General features: G+C 45.9%; 1 protein-coding gene across 1 annotated transcript in view; it reads right to left on the bottom strand.

Annotated features, from left to right (window-relative positions):
• Positions 1–8,379: 8,379 nt before the first annotated feature.
• The window catches only part of foxo1a (forkhead box O1 a), an 88,631-nt gene continuing 85,438 nt past the window's right edge, over positions 8,380–11,572 (bottom strand). Inside the window, exons 3-4 of the mRNA XM_036965061.1 lie at positions 10,935–11,220; positions 8,380–9,548 (exon numbers count right to left, since the gene is read on the bottom strand). Coding sequence (XP_036820956.1) covers positions 8,506–9,548; positions 10,935–11,220 — 1,329 coding nt within the window. The 3' untranslated portion in view covers positions 8,380–8,505. The remainder of the gene's footprint in view (positions 9,549–10,934; positions 11,221–11,572) is intronic.

The raw sequence follows: 11,572 nt of genomic DNA, 5'->3' as shown, positions 1-11,572 counted from the left end.
GAAACGTATAGGCAGCTTATATTCAATGTATAGTCAACTTATAGGCAACGGATATGCAACTTATAGGCAGGCTATAGTCAACGTATAGGCAACGTATATGCAACATATAGGCAACGTATAGGCAACTTATATGCAATTTATATGCAATCTATAGGCACCGTATTGGCAACGTAAAGGCAACAACGTCTGGCACTAACGCCTTCCAGCAGCTTCTGTGACGCACCCTCGGTATGTTTACTTCTCAAATGGCACTCAATTCCCTATATAGTTCACTACCTCTAGGGCTCTGGTCAAACGTAGTGCACTACATAGGGAATAGGCTGCCGTTTGGGAAACGCAAATGTCAGTCCCATTCTCAACATCTCTCTGGCATCTCTAACTCTAACTCTCTGTGTGGTTCTATGGTATATCATGACCCTAAACATTCATATTTAATAGCTTGAATATCAGTTTCCGTTTCGAACCAACAAATACCCACTCGACTCCACTACCACATGACCAATGCTCTTTACTCTCAACCGATAACCAATCAGCTGTCTTCAAGTGTCAAACTTCTAACTGAGCTAATAAAACAGAGGCAAATGTTGCGGATATCCTTAACCGATACAACGACAATGAAGAACAAAACAAAAATCACAATTACAGTCACTGATATGCTTTGACAGATAATCCTCGGTTTTGTAATGTCACGTTGAAAAAAGCAACACATGACATAACCTGCGATGTCGTTTGTAACAAAGCTCAGATATTGACCAGGTCTGGATGAGCAAGACGAGGGACTGAGATGGTGATCACACTGATCAGCTCACATTGAATCTAGGCCTTATGGTAGTTACTCCAGGCCTTGTGGTAGTTACTCCAGGCCTTATGGTAGTTACTCCAGGCCCAGGCCTTATGGTAGTTACTCCTGGCCTTATGGTAGTTAGTCCAGGCCCAGGCCATATTGTAGTTACTCCAGGCCTTATGGTAGTTACTCCAGGCCCAGGCCTTATGGAAGTTACTCCAGGCCTTATGGTAGTTACTCCAGGCCCAGGCCTTATGGTAGTTACCCCAGGCCTTATGGTAGTTACACCAGGCCTTATGGTAGTTACTCCAGGCCCAGGCCATATTGTAGTTACTCCAGGCCTTATGGTAGTTACTCCAGGCCCAGGCCTTATGGTAGTTACCCCAGGCCTTATGGTAGTTACTCCAGGCCCAGGTCTTATGGTAGTTACTCCAGGCCCAGGCCTTATGGTAGTTACTCCTGGCCTTATGGCAGTTAGTCCAGGCCCAGGCCTTATGGTAGTTACCCCAGGCCTTATGGTAGTTACACCAGGCCTTATGGTAGTTACTCCAGGCCCAGGCCTTATGGTAGTTACCCCAGGCCTTATGGTAGTTACTCCAGGCCCAGGTCTTATGGTAGTTACTCCAGGCCCAGGCTTTATGGTAGTTACTGAGGCTTCTGTCTGAGTGAACAAACCAAAGAACACAGAAACAACAAACTCAACAAACTGTGTGTGTGTGTGTGTGTGTGTGTGTGTGTGTGTGTGTGTGTGTGTGTGTGTGTGTGTGTGTGTGTGTGTGTGTGTGTGTGTGTGCGTGCGTGAGTGCGTGTGTGTGCATATACAGTACCAGTCAAAAGTTTGGACACACCTACTCATTCCAGGGTTTTTCTTTATTTTTTACTATTTTCTATGAAATAACACATATGGAATCATGTAGTAACCAGAAAAGTGAATATATTTTATATTTGAGATTATTCGAAGTAGCCACCCTTTGCCTTGTTGACAGCTTTACACACTCTTGGCATTCTCTCAACCAGCTTCACCTGGAATGCTTTTACAACAGTCTTGAAGGAGTTCCCACATATGCTGAGCACTTGTTGGCTGCTTTTCCTTCACTCTGTGGTCCAACTCATCCCAAATCATTTCAATTGGCTTGAGGTTGGGTGACTATGGAGGCCAGGTTATCTGATACAGCACTCCATCACTCTTTTTCTTGGTCAAATAGCCCTTACACAGCCTGGAGTGTTTGGTCATTGTCCTGTTAAAAAACAAATGATAGTCCCACTAAGCGCAAACCAGATGGGATGGCGTATCGCTTCAGAATGCTGTGGTGGATGCACTTATCCATATATAGATTTGTGTGTTTATAGATTTGTGTGTATAAGCTAGTTGTTGTGGTATTGATAGATTACTTGGTTGGTTATTACTGCACTGTCGGAACTAGAAGCACAAGCATTTCGCTACACTCCCATTAAAATCTGCTAACCATGTGACCAATAACATTTGATTTGATTTGGTAGCCATGCTGGTTAAGTGTGCTTTGAATTCTAAATAATAAATCACAGACAGTGTCACCAGCAAAGCACCATCACACGTCCTCCTCCATGCTTCACGGTGGGAACCACACATGCAGAGATCATCCGTTCACCTACTCTGCCTCTCACAAAGACACGGCGGTTTGGAACCAAAAATCTCAAATTTGGACTCATCAGACCAAAGGACAGATTTCCACCAGTCTAATGTCCATTGCTCGTGTTTCTTGGCCCAAGCAAGTCTCTTCTTATTGGTGTCCTTTAGTAGTGTTTTCTTTGCAGCAATTCGACCATGAAGGCCTGATTCATACAGTCTCCTCTGAACAATTGATGTTGAGATGTGTCTGTTACTTGATCTCTGTGAAGCATTTATTTGGGCTGCAATTTCTGAGGCTGGAAACTCTAGTGAACTTATCCTCTGCAGCAGAGGTAACTCTGGGTCTTCCTTTCCTGTGACGTTCCTCATGAGAGACAGTTTCATCATAACGCTTGATGGTTTCTGCAACTGCATTTGAATAAATGTTCAGTATTGACTGACCTTAATGTCTTAAAGTAATGATGGTTGTCATTTCTCTTTGCTTATTTGAGCTGTTCTTGCCATAATATGGAGTTGGTATTTTACCAAATAGGGCTATCTTCTGTATACCACCCCTACCTTGTCACAACACAACTGATTGGCTCAAACGCATTAAGAAGGAAATAAATTCCACAAATTAACTTTTAACGTGTCACACCTGTTAATTGAAATGCATTCCAGGTGACTACCTCATGAAGTCTGGTTGAGAAAATGCCAAGAGTGTGCAAAGCTGTGATCAAGGCGACGAGTGGCTACTTTGAAGAATCTCAAATATAAAATATATTTTTTTATTTGTTTAACACTTTTTTGGTTACTACATGAATCCATATGTGTTATTTCATAGTGTTGATGTCTTCACTATTATCCTACAATGTAGAAAATAGCACAAATAAACAAAAAGTAGGCGTGTCCAAACCTTTGACTGGTTCTGTATATATACTGTATTTATATATATTTAATTTATTTACATTAAGAAATATAATTAAAACTAACGACACAACATTGTCTGTGGACAGTTTGAATGAGAAGCACCCTCATGGGAGAGAAGAGACGACCAATTTCCATCCCACTTTGTGTTTAAAGTGAAACTATAACTACGTCCTAAATGAAAACCCTTTTCCGTATATAGTGCACTAGTTTACTACAGGGGGGAGGGGGGAGGGGTCAAAAGTAGTGCACTATATAGGTAATAGTGTGAAAATTCAGACAAAACCTATATCACGTCCAGTTTTCTTTTTCTGATTCACAACACGTTATTTCTCCTGATTTACAATTCAACTCTGTACTGTACAGGTCACATGATACACGACTACACAATGACATGGTCCACATCTAATGACATGATACACAGCTACGCGATTACATAGTCCACATCTAATGACATGATACACAGCTACGCGATGACATAGTCCACATCTAATGACATGATACACAGCTACGCGATGACATAGTCCACATCTAATGACAGAACATACTGTGCAATGAACCAGGCAACAAGAACACTAGTCCTGACACGGCTGTATAAACTCCGGTATAACCTGGTATTATTACGGTATCGTATGGCATTAGGCGTATACTTCCCTTTGCCATAACAATGCAGGCTACAGCCATATCAGGGCTACAAGAAAAGGTGTTTGGATGTAACAAAGTCCAGGAATCCCTAGGTAGAGAGTCCTAAGCACTCAACAGCACACACTGCCTGAGGGCAAAGACGGTTGAAATGACATCATTCCAACCAGGGTTTGTCATTCCAACCAGGGTTTGTCATTCCAACCAGAAATCAGGTTTGTAACATTGTCATTCAAACCAGGGTTTGTCATTCCAACCAGGGTTTGTCATTCCAACCAGGGTTTGTCATTCCAACCAGGGTTTGTCATTCCAACCAGGGTTTGTCATTCCAACCAGGGTTTGTCATTCCAACCAGGGTTTGTCATTCCAACCAGGTTTGTCATTCCAACCAGGGTTTGTCATTCCAACCAGGGTTTGTCATTCCAACCAGGGTTTGTCATTCCAACCAAGGTTTGTCATTCCAACCACGTTTGTCATTCCAACCAGGGTTTGTCATTCCAACCAGGGTTTGTCATTCCAACCAGGGTTTGTCATTCCAACCAGGGTTTGTCATTCCAACCAGGGTTTGTCGTTCCAACCAGGGTTTGTCGTTCCAACCAGGGTTTGTCGTTCCAACCAGGGTTTGTCGTTCCAACCAGGGTTTGTCGTTCCAACCAGGGTTTGTCGTTCCAACCAGGGTTTGTCGTTCCAACCAGGGTTTGTCGTTCCAACCAGGGTTTGTCGTTCCAACCAGGGTTTGTCGTTCCAACCAGGGTTTGTCGTTCCAACCAGGGTTTGTCGTTCCAACCAGGGTTTGTCGTTCCAACCAGGGTTTGTCATTCCAACCAGGGTTTGTCATTCCAACCAGGGTTTGTCATTCCAACCAGGGTTTGTCATTCCAACCAGGGTTTGTCATTCCAACCAGGTTTGTCATTCCAACCAGGTTTGTCATTCCAACCAGGGTTTGTCATTCCAACCAGGGTTTGTCATTCCAACCAGGGTTTGTCATTCCAACCAGGGTTTGTCATTCCAACCAGGGTTCGTCATTCCAACCAGGGTTTGTCATTCCAACCAGGGTTTGTCATTCCAACCAGGGTTTGTCGTTCCAACCAGGGTTTGTCGTTCCAACCAGGGTTTGTCGTTCCAACCAGGGTTTGTCGTTCCAACCAGGGTTTGTCATTCCAACCAGGGTTTGTCGTTCCAACCAGGGTTTGTCGTTCCAACCAGGGTTTGTCATTCCAACCAGGGTTTGTCATTCCAACCAGGTTTGTGCAAGCTGGATGTGCAGTTCATAACTTTCAACCAACCCCCTTCCTCTCACCATCAAATATCACGTTACATCTATCGTTCCTCTGTCTTCCCTCTATCTTATCTGTATCTTCTATCTTCCCTCTATCTTATCTATATATTTTATCTTCCCTCTCTCTATCTTATCTGTATCTTCCCTCTATCTTCCCTCTATCTTATCTTCCCTTCCCTCTATCTTATCTTCCCTTCTCTCTATCTTCTCTGTATCTTCCCTCTATCTTCCCTCTATCTTATCTTCCCTTCCCTCTATCTTATCTTCCCTTCCCTCTATCTTATCTGTATCTTCCCTCTATCTTATCTTCCCTTCCCTCTATCTTATCTCTATCTTCCCTCTATCTTCTCTGTATCTTCCCTCTATCTTATCTTCCCTTCCCTCTATCTTATCTGTATCTTCCCTCTATCTTCCCTCTACCTTCTCTCTCATGCAGTCCAAATCATTTAGCGGTGCATTCTTAGACACAAAAGGCACACTGATGTCAGGTTAAGGAAGCGTGCCAAATGGAACCCCATTCCCTTATATAGAGCCTTATGGTTCCTGGTCTAATGGAGTACACTATATAGAGCCTTATGGTTCCTGGTCTAATAGAGTACACTATATAGAGCCTTATGGTTCCTGGTCTAATGGAGTACACTATATAGAGCCTTATGGGCCCTGGTCTAAAGGAGTACACTATATAGAGCCTTATGGGCCCTGGTCTAAAGGAGTACACTATATAGAGCCTTATGGGCCCTGGTCTAAAGGAGTACACTATATAGAGCCTTATGGGCCCTGGTCTAAAGGAGTACACTATATAGAGCCTTATGGGCCCTGGTCTAAAGGAGTACACTATATAGAGCCTTATGGGCCCTGGTCTAAAGGAGTACACTATATAGAGCCCAATGGGCCCTGGTCTAAAGGAGTACACTATATAGAGCCTTATGGGCCCTGGTCTAAAGGAGTACACTATATAGAGCCTTATGGGCCCTGGTCTAAAGGAGTACACTATATAGAGCCCAATGGGCCCTGGTCTAAAGGAGTACACTATATAGAGCCTTATGGGCCCTGGTCTAAAGGAGTACACTATATAGAGCCTTATGGGCCCTGGTCTAAAGGAATACACTATATAGAGCCTTATGGGCCCTGGTCTAAAGTAGTACACTATATAGAGCCCAATGGGCCCAGGTCTAAAGGAGTACACTATATAGAGCCTTATGGGCCCTGGTCTAAAGGAGTACACTATATAGAGCCTTATGGGCCCTGGTCTAAAGGAGTACACTATATAGAGCCCAATGGGCCCTGGTCTAAATAGTACACTATATAGGGAATAGGGTGCCAGTAGTACACTATATAGGGAATAGGGTGCCAGTAGTACACTATATAGGGAATAGGGTTCCATTTAGGGTTCCATTTGGTGCCTCAGGTCATTGATGGGACAGTCAGCTGGTCTATTCAGTGTGTGTGTGTGTGTGTGTGTGTGTGTGTGTGTGTGTGTGTGTGTGTGTGTGTGTACGGCATGTTCAGTGAAAGCTGGTCATCCAAGGCTTCAGTCAGAACAAGGTTCTGCATGATGATGTCATTACGTGGGTACTGATAGCAAAGTACTTTGCAGTAACTGAGAACTAGTTGGCACTTGAACAGTCACAGCTGTACTACCCCTGCAACCACAGAGCGAAAGCACACAGTCACAGCTGTACTACCCCTGCAACCACAGAGAGAAAGCACACAGTCACAGCTGTACTACCCCTGCAACAACAGAGAGATAGCACACAGTCACAGCTGTACTACCCCTGCAACCACAGAGAGATAGCACACAGTCACAGCTGTACTACCCCTGCAACCACAGAGCGAAAGCACACAGTCACAGCTGTACTACCCCTGCAACCACAGAGAGAAAGCACACAGTCACAGCTGTACTACCCCTGCAACCACAGAGAGAAAGCACACAGTCACAGCTGTACTACCCCTGCAACAACAGAGAGAAAGCACACAGTCACAGCTGTACTACCCCTGCAACCACAGAGAGAAAGCCCGGTTCAGTTTGGCTCCAACGACGGTCTGGCACTTTCTTTGTATTTACACAGATACGTTACATCAGAGGGAGAAAGAGACAGGAACAGTCCTGTCTGTCTGTCTGTCTGTCTGTCTGTCTGTCTGTCTGTCTGTCTGTCTGTCTGTCTGTCTGACTGACTGTGTGACTGTCTGTGTGACTGTCTGTCTGTCTGTCTGACTGTCTGTCTGTCTGTCTGTCTGACTGACTGACTGTGTGACTGTCTGTGTGTCTCTCTGACTGACTGTGTGACTGTCTGTCTGACTGTGTGACTGTCTGACTGTGTGTCTGTCTGACTGTGTGACTGTCTGACTGTCTGTCTGACTGTCTGTCTGTCTGCTTGGACCAGAATCTACATCAGAGGGAGAAAGAGTTTTCATCTAAAGCAGATCAGAAGTTAGCTTCTTTACATGAACTAAAAGGTTCTTATTGGTAGAGGATGGTTGGTGAGTCACAGTCCTGTCTGTCTGACTGTCTGTCTGACTGTCTGTATGTATGTCTGACTGTCTGTATGTCTGTCTGTCTGACTGTCTGACTGTATGTCTGTCTGTGTCTGACTGACTGTCTGACTGTCTGTGTCTGACTGACTGTCTGACTGCTTCGACCAGAGAGAAGTCTTTTGTGACCATAATATCTGTGATGACGATGATGAGGACGACGGCGATGATAATGATGACAATGATGATGGTGATGAAGATGATGCATGTCACTGACTAGGGCACCGTTAGTAGGACGGAGGGTGGGGGGGGGGGGGGGGGGGGGGGGGTTTGCTATGCCAGTTAGTTTCCATGGTGATTCTGAGATGCTTTAAGTGTTTATGACCCTGTAATAAAAAGCAACATGAAGAGGAAGTCAGCTGGTGGACCAGATGGAAGGAAAGATGGTCAGAGAGGATCCTCTGTGTGTGTGTGTGTGTGTGTGTGTGTGTGTGTGCGATCGTTTGTCTGTTCTCTACCCAGACACCCAGCAGTTGTGTGTTTGTGTGGTAGAGAGAGAGAGTGTGTGTGTGTGTGTGTGTTAGAGAGAGAGAGTGTGTGTGTGTGTGTTTGAGAGAGAGTGTGTGTGTGTGTGTGTGTGTGTTAGAGAGAGTGTGTGTGTGTGTGTGTTAGAGAGAGTGTGTGTGTGTGTGTGTGTGTGTGTGTGTGTGTGTGTGTGTGTGTGTGTGTGTGTGTGTGTGTGTGTGCGTGTCCGTCAGTCCACGTGTCCTTCCATCGTGTATGTATGTAAGAGAGTGTATGTCCATCCGTCCTCTACCCCGACACCCAGCCATGCGTGGTCGTCTTGACCCCATGGGTCGTGAACCCCTGCGAGGTCACCATGGGTTCAAAGTTGAAGTCCAGCGGGTCTCCGTCCATCAGGGTGTCATGAAGGATGGATTCCATATCACACTCGAACCTCTCAATGGACATGTCGTCCAGATCGCTGGGCAGTTTCTCCAGGTGGTGGTGGTGGTGGTGGTGGTGGGGGGCGGGGGGTAGACCCAGGCCGGGACGCCCAAATCCGTTAGTGTTGATGGGGCAGAACCCACCGGGCATCCCCCCTGGTCCAACATGGGTAGAGAGACCGTAGGGCACCTGCATGGGGTTCTTAACCCCCAGGCGGGTTCCGTTACCCCCTCCACCGCTGTGGCTCAAACTGCCCAGAGACATCAGGTTGCAGCTGTTCATGGACGAGACAGAAGTGGGTGGGGTTTGGTTGTGGAGGTGAGGGTGAGGGTGGGTTTGGGGATGGGGGAGGCCGTGGGGGTGAGGGTGAGAGTGTGGGTGGGGGTGTAGACCCCCACCCCCTCTTCCTCCTCCTCCTCCTCCTCCTCCGTGCTGAGAGGCATTATACGAAGGTAGAACGCTGCTTCGTCCTGCGCTAGACTGAGAGACCACCGTGTCGACCGAGGGCGTCATGTCCCCGCGGGGGTCAGAGTCTGAGGTCAGGAGCTCCTTGAGGAGGCCAGCAGGACAGTTATATTGACTCAGAGACGAGGGGCTGAAGCTGGACTTGATGTCCCCCAGGGTTTGCATGGGGTTGGGAGACATGGGGGAGAGAGCATTCATCCTTGCCTGGCTGTACCGACACTTGCGGTAGTCCTGCTGCTGCTGGGGGACCATGGAGGGAGAGGAGTAGGAAGGGTAGCCCACCCCTGACCCGGGGCTGGCCTGCATTAGGGGGGAAGGGGAGTTCTGGGATGACCCCTGCCCCACACCCCCTCCTCCTCCCACCTGGGTGTTCTTGGGAGAGAGGAGGTTCAGGTTATCCAGAAGGTTCTCCATAACGTTCTCTGAGCTGTGGTGGTGGTGGCCTAGGGAACACGGAAGAAAATAATGAGGACATTGAATAAAGAGATAAACATATTCAGCATTTTGTTTCTCAGACCTACCACGAACAGTACTACTGAACTAAACCATGCCATAAACATCTCCAGGCTACCACTAGCATTACACCACACTACACTACACTAACACTACACTACACTAACACTACACTACACTAACACTACACTACACTACACTACACTAACACTACGCTACACTAACACTAACACTACACTACACTACATTAACACTAACACTACACTGACACTACACTACATTAACACTATAACTAACACTACACTACACTAACACTACACTACACTAACACTACACTATGATACTACAATAGATTAACACTAACACTATAACTAACACTACACTACACTAACACTACCACTACACTACACTACCACTACACTATGACACTACACTACATTAACACTAACACTATAACTAACACTACACTACACTAACACTACACTACACTACATTAACAATTAACACTACACTACACTACATTAACACTAACACTACACTAACATTACACTATACTAACATTACACTACACTAACACTACCACTACACTACACTACACTACACTATGACACTACACTACATTAACACTAACACTATAACTAACACTACACTAACACTAACACTACACTACCACTACACTAACACTACACTAACACTACACAACAACTACACTAACACTACACTACCACTACACTAACACGACACTATCATTAACACTACACTAACACTATACTACCACTGCACTATGACACACCACTACACTAACACTACACTCACACTAACACTACACTAACACTACACTATGGCACTACACTACACTACCACTACACTAACACTACACTAACACTAAACCAACACTAACACTACACTAACACTACACTAACACTACCACTACACTACCACTACACTATGACTACACTATGACAACACTATACTACACTACCACTACAATACACTAAACAGTACACTACACCACACTAACACTACACTACACTAACACTATAACTAACACTACACTAACACTACACTACACTACACTATGACACTACACTAACACTATAACTAACACTACACTAACACTACACTACACTAACACTACACTACACTAACACTAGAACTAACACTAACACTACACTACACTACACTAACACTACACTACACTAACACTACACTACAACTACACTAACACCACACTACCACTACACCACACAAACCTTACACTAAAACTACACTACACTACACTAACACTACACTACACTACCCTACACTAACACTACACTAGCAAGCACATGTTCTTTAGGAAATGTCCTTATGTATTTTCTATCTGGTTTACTGACCTAGAGAACTCGCCATCTCTGACAGGCTGGGCAATGTGTTCGCCATCTTGGCCCCGGAGGATCCTGGGTAGCCCATGTGCACGTCCCCGTCTCCGAGGTCGTCCTCGGGCGTGAAGGGCGAGAGGCGTCCGCTGAGCGTGCTGGCGTTGGAGGAGGTGCGCGGCCGGAAACCGCTCCATGCATCAAAGTCATCGTTGCTGTGGGAGTTGGGGCTGCCGGGCCACTTGGAGTAGGTGCCTCCCCCGAGGCTGTCTGCTCCCCCGTCAGGACCACCCTGGAGAGACAACTAGAGGAGAGAGAGGAGAGGGAGAGAGGAGAGGAGTGAGGTGAGGTGAGATGGGAGAGATGAGAGAGGGGAAAGAGGAGAGATGAGAGAGGGGGAAGAGGAGAAGAGAGAGAAGAGTGAGGACAGGAGAGAAGTGAGGTGAGGAGAGATGGGAGATGGGAGAGATAGGAGAGGAGAGAGAGGGGAAAGAGGAGAGGAGCGAGAGAGAGGAGTGAGGACAGGAGAGAAGTGAGGTGAGGAGAGATGAGAGAGGGGAAAGAGGAGAGAGATGAGAGGAAAACAGAGATGAAGGATATATCTACAGTTGAAGTCGGAAGTATACATATACCTCAGCCAAATACATTTAAACTCA

Source organism: Oncorhynchus mykiss, chromosome 27 (assembly GCF_013265735.2).
Source record: "Oncorhynchus mykiss isolate Arlee chromosome 27, USDA_OmykA_1.1, whole genome shotgun sequence".
NCBI lineage: Eukaryota > Metazoa > Chordata > Actinopteri > Salmoniformes > Salmonidae > Oncorhynchus > Oncorhynchus mykiss.
The sequence above is the reverse complement of the archived record's forward strand: the minus strand, read 5'-3'. Positions and strand labels throughout refer to the sequence as shown.